The sequence below is a fragment of the Dromiciops gliroides genome, chromosome 3, assembly GCF_019393635.1.
Source record: "Dromiciops gliroides isolate mDroGli1 chromosome 3, mDroGli1.pri, whole genome shotgun sequence".
Classification (NCBI taxonomy): domain Eukaryota; kingdom Metazoa; phylum Chordata; class Mammalia; order Microbiotheria; family Microbiotheriidae; genus Dromiciops; species Dromiciops gliroides.
This window is the reverse complement of record NC_057863.1, coordinates 474227185-474252364: the sequence shown is the minus strand read 5'-3', so window position 1 is coordinate 474252364 and position 25180 is coordinate 474227185. Positions and strand designations below refer to the sequence as shown.

At 40.9% G+C, this 25180-nt stretch overlaps 1 protein-coding gene across 2 annotated transcripts in view; it reads right to left on the bottom strand.

Moving 5' to 3' along the window:
- Positions 1 to 25180, bottom strand: part of STARD13 (StAR related lipid transfer domain containing 13) — a 681455-nt gene that overhangs the window by 294254 nt on the left and 362021 nt on the right. The window contains exon 1 of one of the 2 annotated variants that reach the window (XM_043992801.1): positions 14398 to 14818. The exons of the other annotated variant lie outside the window; for it this stretch is intronic. Within the exon in view, the coding sequence (XP_043848736.1) occupies positions 14398 to 14521 (124 nt within the window). The 5' untranslated portion in view covers positions 14522 to 14818. Of the gene's footprint in view, positions 1 to 14397; positions 14819 to 25180 lie in introns of those variants that run through there. 2 annotated transcript variants of the gene reach the window in all.

Here is a 25180-nt window from a genome sequence, read left to right as displayed (position 1 = left end):
TGTGTACATCTGGACGTCAACTAGCATTTATTAAGCACCTTCTATGTGCCAGGCACTGTGCTAATAAACACTGGGGATTCAGAGAAAGGCAGAAAACAGTCCCTGCTCTCAAGGAGCTCACAATCTAATGGGGAAAACAACGTGCAAGCAACTAAGTACAGACAAGATAGAGACATGATGAATTGAGAGTAGTTTTAGAGGGACTAAGATTAAGGATATGATTTATATTAGCAAGAAAGGCCTCTGTCCGTTGATGCTATAAGCCAAGAAGGGCAGTCATATAGTCAAGTTTGAAGGTGTGCAGTGGTGCTCACATGAATTGCTGTATAGTGTGAGAAAATAATGGGTTTTGGGGGACCCAGAGGCCCCCCACTCGAGGGCCTAATTCGGGAGCTTTGCCTGATCTCTTTCAGAGCCAGCCCAAAGTCAGTAAAGTTGAAGCTAGGATTCTGAATAGACATAACAGAGATTAAAATGACACCTACCTGAAAGCCTTTCCCCTCAGAGGATCTGTCCTCTGGACTCTGACCTCAGCATGTACTGCTCATTTTAATAAGGGGGGGGGGCAATGAGGGTTAAGTGACTTGCCCAGGGTCACACAGCTAGTACGTGTCAAGTGTCAAGTGTCTGAGGTCACATTTGAACTCAGGTCCTCCTGAATCCAGGGCTAGCCTTTATCCTCTGCACCACCTAGCTGCCCCTCAGTAAACCAATAGATTTGAATGATGCTAACCAATTAGCTTTGAGTAGTGTGTAAGGGCTACCTCTCCTCCGGACAACAGGGAGCTTACACTCTCCCATATGCTCTCTTGGTCTGAGAGGCTGACCCCCCCCCCTTTTTTCTACCTAGGTATGTAGGGGTTCTAAACTCTAATTCTGAAACCATATGGTCCCTCTTTACTAATAGTTAATATGATTTAATAAATGCTTAATGCTAAAACTAGTTGCAGTAACCTCTAATTTATAAGTAGCAACATATTAGAAACCCTAGCTAAGTTCCCTAAAACATAGAACAGACACAAGCACCCCCATATAATTTCTTTCTTTCTTTCTTTTTTTTTTTTGGTGAGGCTATTGGAGTTAAGTGACTTGCCCAGGGTCACACAGCTAGTAAGTGTTAAGTGTCTAAGGCCAGATTTGAACTCAGGTACTTCTGAATCCAGTGCCAGTACTCTATCCACTGTGCCACTTAGCTGCCCCACCCCCATATAATTTCAAACAACACAATAGTATGAATTTAGTAGTATATATTTAGAACATGGGTCCTCAAGATTATGGATGAGATTTCCATAGACAAAAGTTATATCACTCAACTTTGATATACATTATATATGTGTTAAATGTTCAGTATTTCATATACCAAAGTTTCTCCAAGTGTGGTCCAGGGACCTCCTGGTTAAAATTATTTTCTTAATACTACTAAGACATTTTTTTTTAAAGTGAGGCAATTGGGGCTAAGTGACTTGCCCAGGGTCACACAGCTAGTAAGTGTTAAGTGTCTGAGGCCGGATTTGAACTCAGGTACTCCTGACTCCAGGGCTGGTGCTCTATCCACTGCGCCACCTAGCTGCCCCTACTACTAAGACATTTTAATTTCTAATATGGTAAAAATTTGTACATATATCCCACTTTTTTAAAAAAAAGCTCTAAGAGGGTCCATAATAATTAAGACTGTAAAGAGGTCTTCAGAACAAGAAGTTTGAAAACAGTTCTATATAATACAGATAAAGAGAGGCAACATTGGAGTCAGGAAGAACTGAATTCAAGGCTTGCCTCTGATATGCTAGTTGTGTTACTATAAGTAAGTAATCTCACTTTTCAGTCCTCTAGGCCAGAAATATTTAATTAAAAATATAGAATATCGGGGCGGCTAGATAGCACAGTGGATAAAGCACCGGCCCTGGATTCAGGAGTACCTGAGTTCAAATCCGGCCTCAGACACTTAACACTTACTAGCTGTGTGACCCTGGGCAAGTCACTTAGCCCCAATTGCCTCACTTTAAAAAAAAATGTCTTAGTAGTATTAAGAAAATAATTTTAACCAGGAGGTCCCTGGACCACACTTGGAGAAACTTTGGTATATGAAATACTGAACATTTAACACATATATAATGTATATCAAAGTTGAGTGATATAACTTTTGTCTATGGAAATCTCATCCATAATCTTGAGGACCCATGTTCTAAATATATACTACTAAATTCATACTATTGTGTTGTTTGAAATTATATGGGGGTGGGGCAGCTAAGTGGCACAGTGGATAGAGTACTGGCACTGGATTCAGAAGTACCTGAGTTCAAATCTGGCCTTAGACACTTAACACTTACTAGCTGTGTGACCCTGGGCAAGTCACTTAACTCCAATAGCCTCACCAAAAAAAAAAAAAAGAAAGAAAGAAAGAAATTATATGGGGGTGCTTGTGTCTGTTCCATGTTTTAGGGAACTTAGCTAGGGTTTCTAATATGTTGCTACTTATAAATTAGAGGTTACTGCAACTAGTTTTAGCATTAAGCATTTATTAAATCATATTAACTATTAGTAAAGAGGGACCATATGGTTTCAGAATTAGAGTTTAGAACCCCTACATACCTAGGTAGAAAAAAGGGGGGGGGTCAGCCTCTCAGACCAAGAGAGCATATGGGAGAGTGTAAGCTCCCTGTTGTCCGGAGGAGAGGTAGCCCTTACACACTACTCAAAGCTAATTGGTTAGCATCATTCAAATCTATTGGTTTACTGAGGGGCAGCTAGGTGGTGCAGAGGATAAAGGCTAGCCCTGGATTCAGGAGGACCTGAGTTCAAATGTGACCTCAGACACTTGACACTTGACACGTACTAGCTGTGTGACCCTGGGCAAGTCACTTAACCCCCATTGCCCCACCCCCCAAAATACATATAGAATATTAAATACATGATTTTCTTTATTTCTTTTTTTCTTTTTTGTGGGGCAATGAGGGTTAAGTGACTTGCCCAGGTTCACACAGCTAGTGTCAAATGTCTGAGGCCTATTTGAACTTAGGTCCTCCTGAATCCAGGGCCGGTGATTTATCCACTGTGCCACCTGGCTGCCCCTCAATACATGATTTTCTAAGGCAATACACAGCCTGCAGGGATCTTTATGTACTGTTTGGTGGCCTTCTTATGCTATTTGAATTTGACACCACTGCCCTAGGTAGCCCTCCAAGGATATAAGTCACCAATCAATTCTCCAGACTCCTCAAGAACAATGCAAGACAATCTAGGAATTTGTGGCTATGTGCAGGTGGTTTGTAATGTGTGTGGTTTTTTTTTTGAGTGTCTATGTTTGGAAAGGGGGTACTTTAGAACTCAAAATGTTCTAACAACTAATTTAGGTTTAAGTGTAACAATTGCTGGGGGGGTGGGGTTTTGGGTTATTTTGTTTTTTACACATTTTGTCCTGGTTATAAACTCCTTAGGGAAGAAAATAAACCACACTAACCAAAAATATGCTGCAACTCTTTAAAGTATCTAAGGATACAAAAGGAAGATGGATTGCATTCTTGCTCAGTTATTTCACTTCCAGTTTTGTAGTCTGTTCCTCCAATATCAACTCAAGGTTGAAATTATGAAGTGTTCTTTGCATGGCCCATTAAACAGTCTGCTCACTAAACTGATATATTAGTTGTCTTTTTAAATAAACCCTAGAGTACACATGAATGATTTAAAAACACCTACCAAACCAAGAAGCTTGTTATTTAGAAAGTTTTTTTAAAAATCCACCTAAATTGAAATGATTGTCAAATATATCTCTTGTTTTTGATTTGGTGTCTGATAGAAGAAACCAACTTCAATACTAAAGGGAGAGCCCACTTATGTGGCAGTATCTTGACAAAAAGTCAAATCTTTTCTGGATATAAACAATATTAAAATTGACTAGGAATGCTAAGTTACTGGGGAATAAAAAAAAAGGCTGTAGCAACAATGGTACTATATTCAGCATTTTTCTTAATGTAAAATAGAGGGCACAAGAGAGATAGTGTGGCTTGGTGAATGGATAGCTATCTTAGAGCCTCGAAGACCTTAATTCAAATCTAGTCTAGCCATCATCCTGGCTGTCAGACACTGGCCAAAGCATCTAAACTTTGTGTGTCCCAGGCAATGCTCTAAGACTATAAGTTGCAGAACAATTGTCTAGTTGTAGTGGTAGGAGTAAATTTCCTCAGCAAGAGTGCCCTATGCTCATGAAATCACAGGTCCAGACCAGCTTCCCACGCCAAAACAAAACCAGAAATGGGAGCCACCATGTTTCCAGGATGGAGTGATTTATTCCTGACAGTACTGATAAACTCGATTACATTTAGCTAACATTGATTAGGTGCCTTTTATGTGCAATACTTAATATGATGTCAGTGCTCAAACTGTTGACTGCCATTATACTGGTTCTCTTAAGACAAAGGCAAACAAAACATTTTATACTACAAAAATGAAAGTTAAAAGTAAAAATCAAATATTTAGGAAGATATAAAAGGAAGAAAAAGATAAAATACAAATGAACTTTCAATCACATTTTGTTCTCTATGCTCTATTATGTTTCCATCTTCTATGACAAAGGCTTCTTAACCTCAGGTCCATAGATCCCCAAGGAATTAGGGAAGAGATTTCAGAGGGAACTTGGAAGAGAAAAAATATTATATCTTTATTTTCACTAACCTCTAACTGAAAAATCAGTATTTCCTTTAACTATGTTCTGAAAATTAATCCATGGGCTCCACCAGACTGCCCAGGGGGTCCTTGACATAAAAGAATCACAGATCTAGATCCAGAAGGACCTCAGGAAGACATCAGTTCCAATCCCCATATTTAAAAGATAAGGGAACTGGGGCAGCTAGGTGGTGCAGTGGATAGGGCACTGGCCCTGGAGTCAAGAGGACCTGAGTTCAAATCCGGCCTCAAACACTTAATACTAGCTGAGTGACCCTGGGCAAGTCACTTAACCCCAATTGCCTCACAAAAAAAAATTAAAAAAATATATATATATATGGGAACTGAGGCCATGCAGTTTAATAAGTGACTGGCCCAAGGTCACATGAGCAGTAATTGTCAGATGTAGAATTTTCACCTAGGCCCTCTGTTTCACAAGCCTTTTCATTATAACCTTGCTGACTCCCATGGGAACCATGACACTACTGAAATGATGGTAAGCTTATGAGCAGCTATACTTTTTGGGGTCTGAGTACAAAGCATGTCTATTGGGAGAAGGAGGCCCTACATGGTAGGTCTATGCAAAATTTTGCCTAGAGGCTCAAAAGTCCTACAACTAAGTACAAACTTCTACAGTTGTAATATGTGTTGGGTCAAGCAAGTGCCACTGCCCACCTTGATACCTAAATAGCCTATGTATACTTCCCAATGTAAAGATGACAATCACCTAGCTGAGGTTTTCCTTGTTAACATAAATCACTTCCGAATGTACTCACCTCAGAACAGATGAAAAAGAAACTGACAAGAATACGATGGTCTGTTCTTTACAGTACTGAAAAAGAAAGAACTCTGATAGAAAGTAGATGAAAAAGCTTGGCTGCCATTGTCCTGTGATTTTCCATATCACAGAATATATTAGTGTTTTAATGAGGTCCTTTTTATACTTTAGGTTTTACTTTTGATCCTACTGTACATTAAAGTCCCAATCTGATGTTTACATCACATCACAGGATGCTTCTGTTGACACTAAGAGATGGGGAGAACCTGTTTTGACAGGATAAGAACTCACTCAAATTTGGTGGAATTAAAGAGTTTCTGATGAAACTCAAACTTTTCAGTGTTTTGAGTTAATTTTTGGCAGCATATAGCTTCCTGTGTCTAAGAGAAATTACTTTTAAAATGAGACCATTAAAAAAAGATCAAAAGTTTTGGACACCAATTAGCTTGCCACCCATCTAAATATTGTTTTGCGCATGTAAAAGAATCAGACATATGGATTAAATCTCCATTAAAACATAGCAGGGTTTAAAAATGAAGGGGGAAAAGAGTTATGGAAAATTCGCTTGGCTTTTCTCACACCTTCAAACTTCTAAAAAGCAGCTCGAGCTGATTACAGACACCAAAAGCTAGAGGGAATGCTCTTTGCTAGGGAATTCGTTGATGGAGTTGGTTCAGTTACAAGGGACAGCTGATTAAGAAAAGACAGATGACAGAACACCTGCCATCCACCCATCTTAGAAAAAGCTCATTATGGTTTGGACCTAGAGTAGGCCTAAAAACATTATTCATTTTCATTTTCATTCTCATTCTCTCTCTCTCTCCCCCCCCCCACTCTCCCCCCCCCCTCTCTCTCACACACACACACACACACACACACACACACACTGGCTTCTATGATAAAGGGAGCTGAATGTGATAGAAGACCCTAACTACTAGATCTTTTTTTTTTTCTTCCAATTCTACACATTAATTTTGAGTGACTTATGGTGGCTACCTTCCCATCTCACTCTCTTCCCTAATTGTTTTTTCTTAGTTGACCACTTGTAAGAATGACAAGTTAGCAAAGAACTCTAGAGAGTACATTTAGGGGATGCAGTGGGAACAATTCCAAGGCCCTGTCATGGGAAGGATGGGCGAGTTTTTCCTTAAAAGGCAGCACACCCGTCCTTGAGACTTGATTGGATTTAAGTAGACTAAAGGCTCTAACTGTTGTAGCCTCCTGGTGGCCTGGGTACAAAAGCCAGGGAATGAAGAGTCACCTGGCAACCCTCAGAGGCTTCTGACTAGCATACCATCATGGGCAACACAGAGCAGGAGAAGTTGTACCAACTGAATCAATGCTAAATATAATTTCCCTAATATTGCTAAAACAAGGTAACCAGGACATTTATGAGTGTCTCCTTTCATTCTAGTCTAAAACTTGAGCTACCACATTGGCCTAGAGGGGCTCTAAAGGGTTATTCATCTCAAAACCAAATGGAAAACCCTTGGGTATTTTTGTTATGGCTGGACACAGAACAGAGAATCAGGGGTGACATCTTAAGAACAAAGATCAAGAACTTGAAGGAACCTCAGAGGCCATTTACTCCAACCTCCTCATTTTATAGATGAGAAAACTGAGGCGACATAGTTTAAATGACTTGTTCAAGAATCACATAGGTAGTAAATATCAGAGGCCGGACCCTTGCTGCACCTTGCTGCAATACCATATTAGAGAAAACCCACTTAAATCTGAGGATCCTATGAGCTTCTACAGATGTCTCCTGAGCTCTTGCCAATGTTGTTCAACATTGGCTCTAGAAAGTACTGATTCATTGTTCTGTCATCACCCAATCGTCCACTGAGGCTTGTGCAAATGATACCAATTCTCTATCCCAACTATCACACTGCTGTGGAATCAACAAAAGGAAGAACAATGGAGAACTAGTCATTAACAAGTACTACAATAAAAAGTGCTCATCAGAAATAACTACTGATCGGTTCTGTCCCAGGATGGGATCTGGCCCTGAAAGCCAGGTTTTCCAGGGAATGTGCAATGAGGAGTGGACCGTATATAGTAATTACCAGCAAGATGAACGCATCAGACTTGACAATTATAAAAGCCTCATAGACAGCTGTACAGAAAATATCAGATGGACCAATACATATTTGGCCAACAAGGACTCAACTCAATAGGCAACAGCTATGTCTGAAAAGGACTTAGACAAATCCACTCCAGGTGTGAAGTCACGGGTCAACAGCTGGAAGACAGATACGCAGAATGGGAATCAAAGAGAGGCTTTACTGAGTTCAAGAGCTTCAGGCACTCTACATGTATCTTCCTCCTTTCCAGCTGTCCAAGATCTGCTTCTAGTCAGGGATGGTAGAACCTCCCTGAAACAGCATAAAGGAAGGCCTCTTTTCTAATAAACCAAAGCACTGCTGAATCACTTAGTTCAAAGATAATGTTTACACACTCACAGTCTCCACGCATACAAGAATGGGTCTCAGTACTGAAGCATGTACAGAATTCCTAGCTATTAGGCAAATAATAAGCACTCCAAAGGTATCTGTCAAATGGTCATATGTCCCTCAAAAAGAGGTCTATGATAAGAGCACATTAACTATCTTCTACAACCACAAACTATTACTCCCCAATAAGATCAGTATGAGTTCAGGTATGATGAAATCAACTAGGTGCAAATCCCACTCTCCCTACCAAAAGAAAATCTTTTTTCAGAGATGCCTGGAAAGGCCCTGCTCTCTAAAAATAGATCTCTGCTGGGTGTGGTGCTACAGGCCCAGAATCCTTGCTAAAGTAGGGAGGCTGAGGCTGACAGCAGATACCCTGAGTTCAGGAGTTCTGAGCTGCAGTGGAGCCAAAACCCGATAGTGAGCAAGCACTAAAGTCCAGCACAAATATGGTGGGCCCCTGGGAGAAAAGGACTACCAGGCTGCCCAAGGAGGGGTGAACTAGCCCTGGTCAGAAAAAACACAGAGCAGGTTAAAGCTTCTGTGCTGATCAGTATTGGGACTAGGTCCATAAGTAGCCACTACATTTCCAGGCTATGTGAGACAGGGAGACTCAGCATCAAAAATAAATAGGGGCAGCTAGGTGGCACAGTGGATAGAGCACCGGCCCTGGAGTCAGAAGTACCTGAGTTCAAATCCGGCCTCAGACACTTAACATTTACTAGCTGTGTGACCTTGGGCAAGTCACTTAACCCCAATTGCCTCACTAAAATAAATAAATAATTGGATGGATGGATGGATGGATGAATGAATGAATGCACTAGAGCTTCACAAATGATGCTTGATACTAGAAGGGAAAAACATTATTCTATTTCACAGTTAGCAATCAGGCACACCATTGAAGCATTCCTGCTAGAACTAAATGCATTTATTTAGATTCACACTAAAGTATAAACGATCCCTCGTAACTGGGTGGTACAGAGGATAAAGTGCCAGGCCTGGAATCAGGAAAACATCTTCCAGAATTCAAATCTGGTCTGAGATTCATAATAGCTGGGTGACTCTGATAAAGTCACTTTACCCTGTTTGCCTCAATTACCTCATCTATAAAATAAATTGGAGAAGGAAAAAGCAAAACACTCTAGTATCTATGCCAAGAAAAAAACCCAAATGTGGTTACAAAGAGTTGGATATGATTTAAACTACTGAAAAACAACAACAACAAATGACCCCCATCATAACTTCTCCTAAAAGCAGATTTTGATAGGGACAATAAAGAAGGTATTAGATGCTCTGAAAGGTTGGGTGAGCAGGGCACTGGAGAATTCCTAAAGAACAGAGGATGATATTGATACATTTAGCCTAGGCTCTGTGCAGAAGGGGCTTTTCTCATGAAGGACAACTCAAAGAAACAAGTATAGGCTACACAGTCCATGAGACTTTTCCTCTTCAGGGTATCAAGAATGATTGTCCGGGGCAGCTAGGTGGCACAGTGGATAGAGCACTGCCCTGGAGTCAGGAGTACCTGAGTTCAAATCTGGCCTCAGACACAACACTTATTAGCTGTGTGACCCTGGGCACGTCACTTAACCCCAATTGCCTCACTAAAAAAAAAAAGAGTGATGGTCATTAGGCATTGACTTGGGAATCTATCATGCACCTCAAGGTTCCCCGATTTTTTGGCTTATTAATGATTGCCTGCTGACCCCTGTGCTCTGCCTCAAATTGAAGCATCAAAGATGCCATCATCAGAATATCCATCTCTGTGACACTGAAGGTATGGAAATGAGAATAAAGAAAAATTCCACTAGGAACTTTTCAACGGAGCCATTCAATAAAACAGTACTAATCTAATGAGGTAATTGGCATGACACATGTCAAAAAAGTTTAAAAACACAGAAAATATAAACACAATCAGATCCAATGGGATTCAGAAGCTTGTCAGGTAAAGAGGGAATGTGGGACAGTATAGCAGGAAGAGCACTGGCCGTGAGTCCTGGAGAAAACTGGCTTTAAATCCATCCTCAGCTGCTTCCTAATGGAGGCAGTACTTAGAGTCTTTCTCAGCCTCAGTTTCTTCATTTACTGTGGTGCAGAGTAATGGAGTGCTGAACTTGGAGTCATGCTGCTTTGTGTGACCTTAGGCAATTCAGTCAGTAACTTCTCAGGGCTTCAGTTTCTTCCTCTGTAAAATTAGAGGATCGGACTAGATAACCTCTAAAGTCTCCACATCTATGATGCTACGAAATGGAAATAATCTCTGTTGAACTTACTTCACAAGGTTGTTGTGAGGCTAGAATGAGATAGATAAATAAAGCATTCTAAAAAGCTTAAAAGTGCTATATAAATTCGGGTTTGTATTTTATTAATCCCAATTGTTATTATTCCAAACATCCATATCCTTTAACAGACTCTTCCTAACATTTCTCCAGTGAAATGGGTATATTTGAGTATCATTCACAACTCTTCTTTGAACAGAATAGGCACTCAGTGAATCTTTGTTGAATTGAATTGGAATATTGCTAGGTAGCTAGGTGGTTCTCAAGGCCTGGAGGCAGGAATACCTGAGTTCAACTCTAGCTACAGATGCTTACTAGCAGTATGATGCTGGGTAAGTCATTTAACTGCTGTTTGTCTCAGCTTCCTCAAATGGGGGATAATAATAAATAATATAACTGGGGATAATAGTACCTACTTATCAGGGTTGTTTTGTGTATTAAATGAGATAATATTTGTAAAGTACTTAGCATAGTGCCTGGCACATAGTAGATACTTAATAAATTCTTGTTTCCTCCCTTCCATGATGCTCTTTCCTGTTTTTTCCTCTTCCATTTCTTTCTTTGCCTTCAAGACATATGTGTCTCCTAAGTGCCGTCAAATAGAACAAAAGCTTAGTGATTTTGATGTATTTCAAAAATACTACTTGTTAATCTCAAGTTCTGGTTCCAAGTCTAGCCATCTTGACCAATACAAAAGTCAGGTAGGAAAGAAACAGAAGACTTCAGTTCACATAAAGGCTCACTGTTAACAAATAGAAGAATCAGCTGCCTCTAACAGGAGTGAGCCAACAAACAATAGCTTCCTTTACATACAATTTCCTTCATTAACTGAAATGGAAAAGAAATATTTGCTGAAGTCGGAGAAAAACAACACGAGGATATTATATGATGAACAGGATAAGAAAAAACCAGTAACCCTAAAAAATCATCATGTGTCAAGAAAACATCCTCTGTGGGCATGTCCATTTATCTGGCCTTTCTGATGTCAACTAAGCAATCACATACGAAGGGTGCTTTTACTGAAAATAGATTCTAAAATTAATAACGTAAGTATCTCCGGGCCTAGTGGCCAAAGTTCAGCATTCCAGCCACCTTAGGAAGAAAATCTGAGTAAATCAATTTGCATTGAAAAGCTCCTTCATGCAGTTGGCTGGGCTCTGTGGCCAGCATCCCAGTCTGTGCAGAGGAGTTAGAAGTTGAATTCTGTTTTGCAGAAGACTGCTTGGTCCCAGTTGACTAATCCGATGGTACCACTCACTGTTAGCAAAGCAGTAAATAGATTATGGGTAAACAGATATTAACATTCTGATTAAACATTTTAAAACCTCACACCCCTATTTAAATACACACAGAGATGCAAAATCATGTTGGGCTGAGGAAGTTCTTAGTATTTCCATTCTTGGAACCAATTCTACCCTTAATTGCTATATATAGGTCTATAGCCTGAAATGTATATCAGTCGCACATTTACCAGAAGCAAACCTTTTCAACTCCATTACTCTTGCCTGGTCTAAGGTCCTTAACAAAACTCTAAGGCAGGGGGCAGCTAGGTGGTGCAGTGGATAAAGCACCAGACCTGAGTTCAAATGTGACCTCAGACACTTGACACTTATTAGCTGTGTGACCCTGGGCAAGTCACTTAACCCTTATTGCCCAGCAAAACAAACAAACATCCCCCCCCCCCGAAAAAAACCCAAAAGACTCTAATGCAGACAGAAATTCAATTGGATAACTGACCTACCCCTATTATTACTGACCAACTCTATTTTGTATGATTCTCCAGTTAATGTTTCTTATCCCCATGCATTTCCTTTGGAAAAAGACCAACATGAAGTCATCTTTCTATACAAACCATAAAAATACAGTCTTCTTAAAAAGATTCCCTCTGGTTTCCTTTTTTTTTTGGGGGGGGTGAGGCAATTGGGGTTAAGTGACTTGCCCAGGGGCACACAGTTAGTAAGTGTCAAGTGTCTGAGGCCAAATTTGAACTCAGGTCCTCCTGAATCCATGGCTGGTGCTTTGTCCACTGCGCCACCTAGCTGCCCTCTGGTTTCCTTTTAACTTGCTGATTGAAAAATTGAAATAAAAGTCACAATGAAAGAGACATTTTTAATTCTGGGTTTGAAATCTTGGTATGAAGTCCAAAAGCTTATTAGGCCACAAACATTTTTATAACAGTATCATTTTTATGTGTCACACTATTTAGTATTATGCCAATGAGCATAAAAAATAATTTATAAATAGTACCTTTAATGCATATTTTACTAAAGTAAATAATTAACCTTCTTCACTATTTGGGGCTCCACAACTTATTCCTAGGAGCAGATGGAGAAGCCTACCCTGGGGAACTTGCTACATGGGGGCATGACCAGGAAGGTGTGGGGTTGAGGTCTTCAGAATTCTGTCTATACAAATGAGATCCCTTCTATTTCCAGGTCATGCTTACTACCTGAGGACGGAGTGAGCAACTTGGATGCATGTCAGGGCAGCATACTCTTTTTTTTTTTTTTAGTCCCATCCCATCCCCCATCCCCAATTACTTTTTTTGTATTTATATAGTTTGTATTTTTTTTTTGTAGGGCAATGAGGGTTAAGTGAGTTGCCCAGGGTCACAAAGCCAGTAAGTGTCAAGTGGCTGAGGGCAGATTTGAATTCAGGTCCTCCTCCAGGGCTGGTGCTTTATCCACTGTGCCACCAGCTGCCACCTAGCTGCCCCCTAGGGCAGCACACTCTTAGCAAACTATCTGCCTTCCAGTTTAACCAGGAGAGAAGCTTCTAGTTGGGTGGATGGGTGGGTGAGTGGAAACAATGGGCAAATCCCTTTATTTCACTCTCACACTTCTTTATCTCTTTTCCCCCAAATGGGGATCTTTCTGACAGAGCAGATGCCCACACATTCTTCTCCTTTGCCATATGCTGCTTTGCACCTTTTGGGTCACTGCCCACCTCAGGCAATGCTGATGGTAAATCAGGGAGATAATGAAGCCTCAATAAGCCCTGATAAGACAGGGTGGTTTTTTTTAGCTCAATTTTCATGGCTACCCCAGAAGGTCATCCAGCCAATCATTGATCCCTCAAACCTTTCCATGACATGTGCTGAACTATTAAGCACGTCCCATCCTTTAACATTTAGGAAGAGGGGAGTAGGCACCCACCATTTGAAACTCCCATTAATTTTAGCTTTGGAGCAAGGTTTTCTTCAGTGACCTAAGTAACCTCAAAGTTCTAACCATAAGTCTAAGGACAGGACACCCGGTAGGGCAAGGGCACGAACCACCTACTGTTCCTGGCACTTGGTAATGGATTGGGGGGGGGGGCAGTTCTAATCCTCTTATGGGTTGTAAAGGATTCTTTGACTCATAATAGTCCTTTCCACTCTCCACCCATGTGTTCTCTCCCCCACCTTTCTTTTGATGTGGACTGTACAGTCTAAGAGGGGGGGAGATTCCTTTTGCTGGGGTGTGTGTGTGTGTGTGTGTGTGTGTGTGTGTGTGTTTTCATTCACTTGAACTCAGGAATCCTCCTGGACCACCAACCCATCCACCTGTCTCCTTTTCTTTCTGCTCCTAAGCACCAAGTGTTATCAGCGTTTAAATCTAACTATCCTCTTCTCCCCCCCAGTATATCCCCACTCCTTAAACTTGCCTTCCCAGTATCCGTCCCTGAAGACAACCTGCCTGGCGCCTAAGGAAGTCTTGACAAAGTTGGGCAAAGGGTTGCAGAGCCCTGAGGGGCAATTCAGGAAATTAATTCTATGAGATCGTTAGGGGAGAAGGGTACGGAAGGGGGCATTCAGAGGGCTGGAGGCGGAAGGGGAACAGCTGGGGAAGAGCGCCCACGCGGAATCTCCTCCAGGTAACCCCAGTATCCTGTGCGCCCATGGGGAGCGCAGGCGGCTAGCTAGGGAGCGCAGGCGGCTAACAGCTGTGCCCACACTCCCGCCAGCCTGCAGGGGCTGCGGGGCCGGGTTGGCACCGGGGCTGTCAGGGAGCCCGCCGACTGTGGGGGCGCGGAACAGGGACTGGACTCCTTAGTTCAGTGTGAAGCTGGGGGAGGGGAGGGGACAGGAGGAGGGAAGGAAGAGTTAGTAAACACCATACTTTAAAAAAAAAGTACACACCAAAAACCTGAGCTAAGAAAACTGGGGAGGGTGGGGGTGCAGAGTGAGTGGGGGGTCCCATGTCGCCAGACCTTCTGTCTCCCCCCCACAAATCTCAGCGGGACTGACCTGCCAGCCGTCTCTCTCTGACATTTTTCCACAACAAATCCCAGGCTTTGGAAGTGGAGTCCCGTAACTGCTCACTGATTGATCTCCTGAGCTGGGGTTTCAGAGGTTTCCGCTCGCTGGTCATTTTAGATCCGTCTGCATAACGACCAGGTTCCCCACCGCCACCCCCAGCTCACTCCCGCAATCAGTCTCTTAGCAATTCCGAAAGAGAACGCCTCTTTCTTGGAGTCCCGGGACCCGCAGCAGGGGCCACACATGGGTCTGCCCAAACAACCTCCTGCACTTGTAGTCTCCACACATCAGAAAGGCTGGGAGGCGTTTTCACTGGGACCGCACCGCATGGCTAACCTGTACGCTTCATCAACTCTAAGGCTCCATTTCCCCACTTTCCCTCTTGTTCCCTCCCCTCGCGGCTTCTCTCTCTGGGCTGTCTAGAGTCCCTGATTCCTTCCAGGACCGTACTCTCCTCTCTCTCTCTTTCTTCCCTCCCTCCCTCCCTCCCTCCGGAGCTTAAGAGTCTGGACCAGATGTGCAGCAACTTAGAGAGTTTCCACCACCCTTATTCAATTTCACTCGCAGAGCACTGGGGGCTCTGCTCCTTTCTCCTTCTTCTACCTATTTCTTTATTTCCTGTATTTTTCTGCCTCAGAGACTTTTAAAACGTTTAAACAATGTGCCCTAGCTGGCCTCCCTAAAATTGTAACTATCACTGTTTTCCTAGGTTTGTGCCACGTGGTATCAATTATTTTAACTGCCATTCTGTTGTCTCGAATTTATTTGGGACTTCATGATAATTTGTTGAGGAGGGTGTTTTTCAGGTGTGGTACTTGGATCATGATGCAGGCCTTAACTTTTTCAGGGTTGTTGTTGTTTTTTTTTAAGCTATCAATACACTTGCATGAGAGGAAACAAGAAGAATTTTGCGTTTTGAATGGAAAAAAAAAATAATCAGCAATCTGGAGTAGTGAAGAGAGAACCACCTTCAAAGCCAGGAAGCCTCTGGGTTCAGGTCCCAACCTGGTCCATACTATCTGTGTGACCTTGGACAAATCACTTCTCCTCTCAATGGCAACTCTTATATACCTTAACTTCCCGGAGAGGTGCTAATCCTTACGGGGAGTTACCTATACGACAAGATTAGTAACCTAGTTTAAAAAAAACCGAGAGGTAGCAGTGGCATGGCACAGTGAATAAAAGGCTGACCTTGAAGGCAGGGAGAGCTGAGTTCAAATCCTTCCTCAGACACTTATTAGCTGTGAGACCCAAGACAGTTTGCCTAACTTGTCTTTGCCTCCAGCAACTCCCTGGGACTTGTCTGTTAAGTCCTAGGTCCTTTGTGGTTCAGATCTGCAGGTCACCCATTCTCCAAATGAAATGTAAGGTCAAATGGGGTAGCTAATCTACTCATAAAAGGTGGGGTTTTTCACACTATACCAAAAGATCAAGGTCTTTGTACAATTAATGAGACACATGAGGAAAGTAGTATATGAAACCAGAATTGTAAAAGTTATTGTAGCCAATGTAAGGGGTGAATTGCACAGCCATCAGCAGGGATATAATCAGTCATTTTCTTTAATGTGCATGGGGTGGGGGAGATGAGGAGGAAATATATTCTCCTGGTTAGAATACTAGAAAAAGAGTATAGCAAGCCCTCAATTCAACTAGGCTTTTCAAGAAATCTATATTAGAGTACTGACCAAATGTTCAGCTAGCCTTGAGACCTAACATATAGATATGCTGTATACATGTAAAATGGATACGGTACCAGCTTCAGACTGGGGGAGGGGAGGCAATGATCTGAGGATTCCCATGGTCGTGTTTCTAAAGTACATTAAGATTTTTTTTTTTTTGGTGAGGCAATTGGAGTTAAGTGACTTGCCCAGGGTCACACAGCTAGTAAGTGTCAAGTGTCTGAGGTCAGATTTGAAGTCAGGTCCTCCTGACTCCAGGGCCGGTAATCTATCCACTGTGCAACCTAGCTGCCCCGTACATTAAGATTCCTAAGAGAAAAGTCATTATTTCAATATTGGTAGCATCTAATGATCTATTTGATGTAAACCTCAGATCTGGGAGATGTGGCTGGGATGCTTCAAATACCTCAAGAATGCATTTTAGTGAACCCAAAATCTGAGCATTTATTAAGAACCTACTATGGACAAGACATCATATTAGGCTCTGAGATATAAAGACAAACAAGCTGAAAGAGCTTTTATTTTACCGGGGGATAAAACATGTAAACAGAAAGGCATATTCAGGATAATTTGAAAAGGGAATGGGCTTTAACGATTTGGAAGGATCAGGAAAGATTTCTTGTGGGAGGTGGCACATTACAATTGTAAAGATAGAATAATTTCTCCATTCTTTCTAAATGTCCTCTTATCAGCCTTACAAACATAAAAAAAATTAGCTGACATCTTCTTCTAGATCTCTTTCCATATGCATCGACAATTAACGAAAAGTATTTCACTGCACATATGCTATAAATTGCTTCTGACCTGGGGTGAGGAAGCCAGTAACTATCTACAGAGCTGCCTTCTACCAAATACATTAGTTCATATTTCTAGTGGAAATTGGAAGAAAAGTCAGTAAGAACGGGCTTTATTACTTTAAAAAAAATCCAAGTGCATTCTTGTAGTTTTATTACTTACTATCCATAGATGTGCATAGACTTCAGAGCTGGGTTTGAAAATATTTTTCAAAAAATTTTTTTGTCCTATGCTAGTATTTTAAAGTTTTAAAATTGTTTATCGGAAGGCAATAAATCACAGATCAGAAATGGACATGAAAACATGGAAGTCTGCATAGCTACAGTCCAATCCAGATTGCCTTCTGAACTTATGCCAAATACCCATTTGATTACATCCTCTGCTTTGTATGCATGTAGCTGGTAACATAAATGCTCTGCAAGGCATGGGATTTCTGTTATCTAAAGTGACTGCTATACAGTATAACAACAAAATGTTTAACAATTACATTCCCAGGGAGAAGCTGTGTTGTATTTAACTCTAAAAGATATCCCTATTTGGATTAAACAAAGTCAGAAGCTGTAACATTATCCACACAAGTGGGGCAAGAAAGCATGGGAGCAGGCAAGTCATTTCACTGCTCATTTAGCTCCAAGGCTTCCAGTCCCCCTACTGTTTCCTAATCTGATATTTTTTCCCCCAGAAGCCACTGAGTAGTGTTTGTCTCAAAGCAAATGTAGTTTACATAAATGAGTAACTCAGAACTGAATTCTAGTTTTGCCAATTTGTGTGGCTTCAGTTTTTGAAGTGGGAATGGATTTAGGACAGGCCGAAAAGTAAGAAATGCAAGTAACCTAGCCATTTGAGGGTCTCACAAGCAGTCATGAGTCTCTATACTCAAAAGGCACCAAACAAATGAGTTTTACCCATTAATCACTAATGGACTTTCTCCTCAACTTGGATGGACGATTTTCTTGAATGGTCAGGCCTAGTTCTCACAATTTAAAACATCTGTTGCTATATGAAAGTGAAGCAAATAAAAACATAATGGCTGGTGGCAAAACATGCACCTATTCTCAGTTCTTCCTTTCTTCAATCTCCCAGCCTGGGTAATTAAGACATACCACAAATACAGCCAAAGGCAACACAGTTAAGCAGTCTTGCAGAAACCCACCCATCTGCATGTCTTTAGCACCTACAGCTTGATTACTAAATTGACTTCTGAGCTCCTTTCTCTCCTCTTTACAATAACAGCCAACACTTCATGTGGCACTTTCTCTTAAGGTCCTTGAAGGCAGGATTTTGGGGAAGCGTGTGTGCGTGTGCGTGCGCGCGCGCAGGTGCCTGCCTTCTTTTCCTAAGGTGGGGCCTTGCACAGAGTAAGGGGCCAATATTTGTCAATTTGAAGGCATATTGATTATTGGTTGATTGATTTTATTATTACTACTATTATTATTATTTGCCAAACAAGTTACAGAAAGCTGACCCTTTAAGCCAGGAAGGCCTGGATCCAAGTGCTGTCTCTGATGTGGTTTGGCTGTGTGGCCCTGGACAGGTCACAAGCTCTTAATCCTCTAGGTAAATCTCTAAGCCTATATAACAGGCAGAGAGGGACTTTGCCTTACCAATGTAATCATAGCTCCAGTCACTATTTAATCTTTGCAACAACACTGAAAGGTATATTACAGACATTAATATTTCCATTTCTCAGCTGAGGAGCCCGCATGACTTATCAAAACTCACACACTAGTAACCAACTGAGGCATAATTTGAACCCAGGCCTCTCCTGACTCAAGGTCCAATGCACTTTTCACTACTCTGTGATGCTTCTATAAATGTTCCCAGACTCATTTCCCGCCTTCCCCCAAACCTGAATGCCTGGGTCGGTCCTACACCAAATATTATTTGAGCCCACTTTATGCCTGCCTCCCTTCTTTCTACTCATTCATGGTGTCAGGTGTTACATGTCACTGAGAAGGCAATGAAGCCAATGCTAACTATCAGCAGGGCCTGAAGTCTTGGCTCAAGGAGAGTTAAGCACCCCATTCCTGATGGCGCCATGCCAGGAAGCAGCTGTTCCTCAATATTCCGTGGCTAGGCTCCCTCGTTTCAAGCTCTGTTGCAGTGTTGTTCAAAGCATTTCTTCTAACTGTCCTGCCTACAATGGTCTCACTTTAGTTCCTTACATGGTAGCAGCTTGGATAGCTGTCTATGAACCATCTATCTGGACATCCCGGAATCCAGATAGGTATCATCCAGTGAAGATGCCTTACAGTAAACAATGTATTCTCTTGGTTACATTTCAAGACTTGATTGCTGGCAAGCTTGCATTTGCATTTTTCAAATCTTATATGCGTTTTGTTTTGCTTTGTTTTTAGTCTGAAGCCATGCTTTCATCAATGTGGATAATTCCCAGTGTAGAAACTGCCTAAACACATGGAGATCAGCAATTTACCCATAATTGAAAACTCAGAGAGTTGCTGGGGGGGTGGGGCGGGGAGGGGTGTTGAGAGGTTAAGTGACTGGCCTATGGTCACACGGTTAATATGTATCAGAGACAAGCTTTGAACCTGGGTCTTCTTGGCTTCAAAACCAGCTCTCCACAATATCATGCTGCCTCTCTCTATGTCATGTATAACTTAAGCTAATATGATTAATTTTACCAGTGGGGAAGATGCTTTCTCCCCAAGTCCCCTGACTCTTTTCCTCTTTAGTCACCACCATTCATCCAAGTCTGCCATGTTAAAAACCTTTATGTTTTGTTATCCTTGACTTTTTCTATTCGGTCAGTTATAAACATCTATTGATTCTATCCCTGCTATGTCTCTAATACCCATTCATTCCCTCATTGCAACCCACTTGGGTTTCTGTGCTAATCTCTTTCTAAAAATAGATTTCAATTGATATTTTTTGTTTATACATATCCCAGCTTATCCTCCATATCCCTCTCCCAGAGAGTCATTCCTTACAACAAAGGTTTCTTTAAGTAGGAAGAAGAGAAACCCTCCTGCCCCCAGCAAAACTGATCAATGCATTAAAAAAAATCTGGCTCTAACTACAGTGTTCTACACACATAGACCCTGACCACCAGAAAAAAAGGAGATATCTTCTTATGTCTTGTTCTGGGGGCCAATATTGCGCTTTTAAATTATGCAACATTCATCTTTGTTTTGTGGTGGTTCTTTCCATTTTCAGTGTAATAGTAATAATAACTAGCATTTATATATTCCCTATTTTGTGTCAGGTACTGTGCTAAGAGTTTTACAATTATTATTTTATCTTTATAATATCCCCGGGAGGTAAATGCTATTATGATCCCTATTTAATAATTGAGGAAACTAAGACAAGAGATTGTCAGGATCGGACAACTAATAAAGTGTCTGAGGTAGGATTTGAACTCGGTTCTTCTTGGTTCCAGGCCTAATTCGGTATCTATCATTACATTCAATGTATTCCTGACTCTGCCTTCAGTTTGCATCAGTTAATGTCTTTCCATTCTTTTCTAAATTTCCTATGTTCATTTCTTATGCCATTCAAATACCACAATCTTAAAAACCATTCTGTAGTTACCTCTTAATAGTTCTTTTTTTTCTTTTTTGGTTTTTTGCACGGCAATGAGGGTTAAGTGACTTGCCCAAGGTCACTCAGTGTCAAGTGTCTGAAGCCAGCTTTGAACTCAGGTCCTCCTGAATCCAGGGCTGGTGCTTTATCTACTGTGCTCCCCAGCTGCCCATTAGTTCTTTCTAAATTCCACACTTTCTACTTTTCAGGCCATCCTTCACACAACTACCAGTCTCTGGTCTAGATCCAGTTATATCATTCCTCTGCCCAAACATCCACATTATCTCTCTAATGCCTACAGTGCTGAGTAAAATTCAAATATTTTGACTGGCATTCGAATACTTTCATTATAGCCTTCTCTTATATTTCTCCTCTACACACACACTCTGAGCTCCTTCTGTATTGGACTCTGGATCTCTAGCATGCTTTTTCAACTCCGCACATTTTCTCACAGACACTATATTCTTTAAACCTGGATTTATGCCTCACTCTTCCTCTTTGCCTTTTGAATTCTCAGCCATCAGCATCAATTTTGTGAATCCTTTGTTGACTACTTCCTTCTCTCTTGATATTATCTTCCTTGTGTACTTTGATGTACATATTTCTATTGCATCTATCATGAAATATTGTATACTTCGATTAGCTGTGATTGGGTCTTTTCCTCTCTGTTGTTTGTTGTTGTTGTTTGTCCTTCATTCTTGAAGAGGACCATGACAAAAGGAGGTGATGTTATAACTTGCAGTGAATTAGACTCAAGTGAGGCAGGCCTGTGAAAGGTCACCAACCTCACTCTCTCCACCAGAGCCATCTGGGTCCAGTGGCAAGATATACATCAGGATGCCTGGAGATGGCCCTGGATGTTTAAGGCAATTGGGATTGAGTGACTTGCCCAGGGTCACACGGCTAGTAAGTATCTGAGGAGAGATTTGAACTCAGGTCCTCCCAACATCTGGGCCAGTGCTCTATCCACTGTCACCTAGCTGCCCCTTTCTCTCAGTTACAAAGTATTCAACATAGTGTCCATGAGGCCAGGGATGATGTCCCATATAAACTTAGTACTCTAGTCTACTTTGTAGAGTTAATTTTACATAAGAAAAAATTTTCTTTTTTTAGATGACTCAGTGCTGACCATTGTCCATTTGTGGCCAATATTTTTCTTTCATTAAAATTTTTAATCCGAGGCAGCTAGGTGGTGCAGTGGATAAAGCACCAGCCCTGGATTCAGGAGGACCTGAGTTCAAATCTGGCCTCAGACACTTGACACTTACTAGCTGTGTGACCCTGGGCAAGTCACTTAACCCCAATTGCCTCACAAAAAAAAAATTCTCAATCCATCTTCTTTTTAAAGAGATAATACCCATCTGGTGGTTTGGCCAGTCTAGAAATCAAAGCTCCAGAATCTTGAGATTGGAAGAAACCACAGTGGCTATACCCAACCCCTACCTGAATAGGATCACACTTCACAAAGTCTCCAAAAAGTAGCCATTCAGCCTTTACTTGAAAACCTTTAATTAGGAGAAACCCAGTACCTCTTGAGTGAGCCTGTTCTACTTTAGGACAGCACAAATTGTCATAAGACTTTTTGACATCAACTAAATTCTCTTCTTTGAAACTTCTAGTATCTCTTCCTGTTGTATTTTCTAGAACCAAGAGGAACCAAATTGAATCCCTAATCATCAATCAAATCTGTCATTCATTTGGCATATGGAGTGGAGCATATGGAAGGAGTTCTTTTGGCCTTGGTAATTTGAATTCCATAAGGGTAAACTAGGAATTTTCTTACTCTATCCCTACTTGGGTATAAGTAATCTGTTAGTTATTTTTTGTTCTCTCCTTTCTAGTGCAGAAAACACCCTCCTTGGCAGAGAACAAAAACCTAAGCAAAACTAGAGTAGAGTAGTTCTTCCTTTTCTCGGTATTTCATTATCATCACTCCATCTAGCCAAGAAATAGTCTTGTTTTCCCAGTCTTTCTCCAGCTGGGCTAATTTTTAATTTTTTTTAAAAAAGCCACCTTTTTAAAAGTTGTCAATTTTCTTTGTTGACTCTAGTTTTTTCTGAGCTTTAGTGATTCTTATTCTATTATTTTTTTAAATTATTTTTATTCTGAACTTAAGAAATAAAACAAGCATTTCTATAACATAGTAGAATAGGAAAAAAGATGATGCACATGAAACTGAAAATTATATACAACTTGATAAAATAATAAAGTTATCATGTAACTTTCTTTTTTCTTCTCTCCTCCCCCAATCAAGATGGCTACCATTAGACACAAATAAGTGTATACATGTATACATTATATATATAATGTATATATATGTATATATAATATACATATGAAGAAATATTGCATACATACTTCTAATTATCAGTTCTTTCTCTGGATGTATGTAGCATCTTCCTTCATAGACCCTTTGTAGTTATTTGGGTATTTATAATAGTCAAAATTACTTCTGATTCTACTCTTGCAAGACTATACCATTCTCTACTTTGTATTTATCCCTTGTTCCTTGCTCTTGATTCTGTTCATGTCCTTTACAATCTAAAGTGCTTATTGAGTTCCTTGTGACCAGTTTCTTTAGACAGCAGCTCTCTTTTTCTTCCTCATGAGAACTGGTTTTTTTCTATCTTCACAATTTAATGCTTGAGAGTTTAACATCCTTTCTAGGATATTTCCCCTGTAGAATTTTAGGCCATAGGATCCTACATATCCTTTCCTTGTATGAGCCCTTTGAAATCTGCTTTTCAAAAGTCATAGTCCATATCACACAATTCCTGGCTTTCCTCTCTTCTGCAACAAATTCTAGGGTGGAGTGGCTACTTCCCCCCAAGGTTTTCCATCATCTCCAACCCAGCCCCCAGTTTGCCCTTGGCAGTGAAATCAAGTCCAAAACAACATTTTCCCTTGTTGGATCTTCTCTCCTTTGAAAGATGAAATCGTCATTACTGCAAGATAAGAAATTGTTAGCTAGAATGTGTTTGGCAGAAAGAACTGCAGCAGATTCTAATTAACTGAAATTCCTCCATCACTATGACTATCATGTCTCTGTGCCAAACTTGGGATATATTTCCCAGATTCATCTATTTTCTCGTTCTATCCTGTTAGTCTGGAGTATATACTATGATGACAATGTTGCTTCTATTTCTACTTCAGGTGTTCTTCATTCAAACGTTATCTGTCATGCTCCTCTCTCTCTCCCCTACTTTCAGTATTTCCTCATAGGAGTCTATCTTAATATACAATACTATTCCGCCATTCCCCACTTTTTGCTTACCCTGTTTCTTTGAAGTGAAATTATCTTTGGTCTCCTGCAATACCTAATTTAAATCCAGGAATGAGTAACTGTTTGAATGTGTTACCAATTAGTATTATTGGATATCAGAGGTAGAATCATCTAGGCCAGGATCATTTAGCCCAGTCCTAGCATTTTATAGATGAAAAAAACTGAGGCCCCAGGAAGTAAAGCAAATAGTCTAAGATCACACTGGGACAGGATTTGAACTCAAATCCTCTGACTTCAAATTCAGGGCTTTATCCATTACACCCTAAGTTCTGCCTGCTTCCTTTTTTTTTTTCTTTGTATACCTAGGCCAGTAGGTAGTTATCATTCAATAGCTCAGTTCATTAATTCAGTTCATTAACTCTGCTAACAATGATTGATATACTTTGTGCAAAGTGACACACCAGAGACTATGGAGGACACACAATGGAGGATGTGATAAAGAATTCATCACCGCTGATTCTCAATGCTGTTGATGGGATAGGTGACCTTGCAACTCTCTTTGGGCCTCAGGTTCTTTCTGTCTCTCAAATGAGGGGGTTCAAATAGATAACTTCTATGCTCTCTTCTCACTCTAGTATTCTAAAATTCTATGACTGATATCTCTGACCCTGTCCTGAAATTTTTTCTTTGACTTCAGGGGAAGGAGAAATGAGGGCTGCTAGTCAAAAGTGCAAGAAGATGAAAAGGTCCTGCCGTGCGTATATGTATATGGGTGTATGCATACTTTCTGATCTTATGGTATCCAGCATCAAGCGTCAAAAAATATGGTGACCATATTTTTGAACAGGAAAGAGCCACATGCAAACATAGAGTTGGTCAGGACTAGATGTGTGATTTCATTAGTATAGGAAATTTTCAGATGAGGAAACTCTCTCTATCGATGAAGGTTGGCATCTTCCTTGGAACTTGTAACCTTAGAGATGTGCATAAGGCGCTTAGTGACTTGCTCCAAGTCTTAAAGCCTGCATGTGTCATAAGTGGGACTAGAACCTAGGTTTCCTGGCTCTGAGGCCAGTTCTGCCTCTATACACACAGGTGCTGTGCCAAAAAAAGCAAAGGAACAAACATATGGAATTATTTTTAAAGTTAGTCATTGACAAATTAACTGTAGTGGGCAGCCAACTTCAGAATAGTCAAGAAATGCTGTATGGGGGGGGCAGGGAATTAGTAATACTTTTGTGCCTTAATCATGAGCTTAACCTACGAATGAAAAGAAACACCCTTTTGGTTCAGATCACTATAGAGAACACCTGACAGTAGAAAATCCCTCCACTGAAGCCTTTTGCACATATAGGAGACTTGTCTGTAACTTAGAGTCTTGGAGAGTGGCCTGGGGTCACCAAGAGGTTAAGGGATTGGTGCATGGTCACATAGCCAGTCCATGTCAAAGATAGGACATGAATTTGGGTTTTCTTGACCCCAAGGCCAGTCTTCCATAAGTATACATACATACAGATGTGCCTTTATACATGTA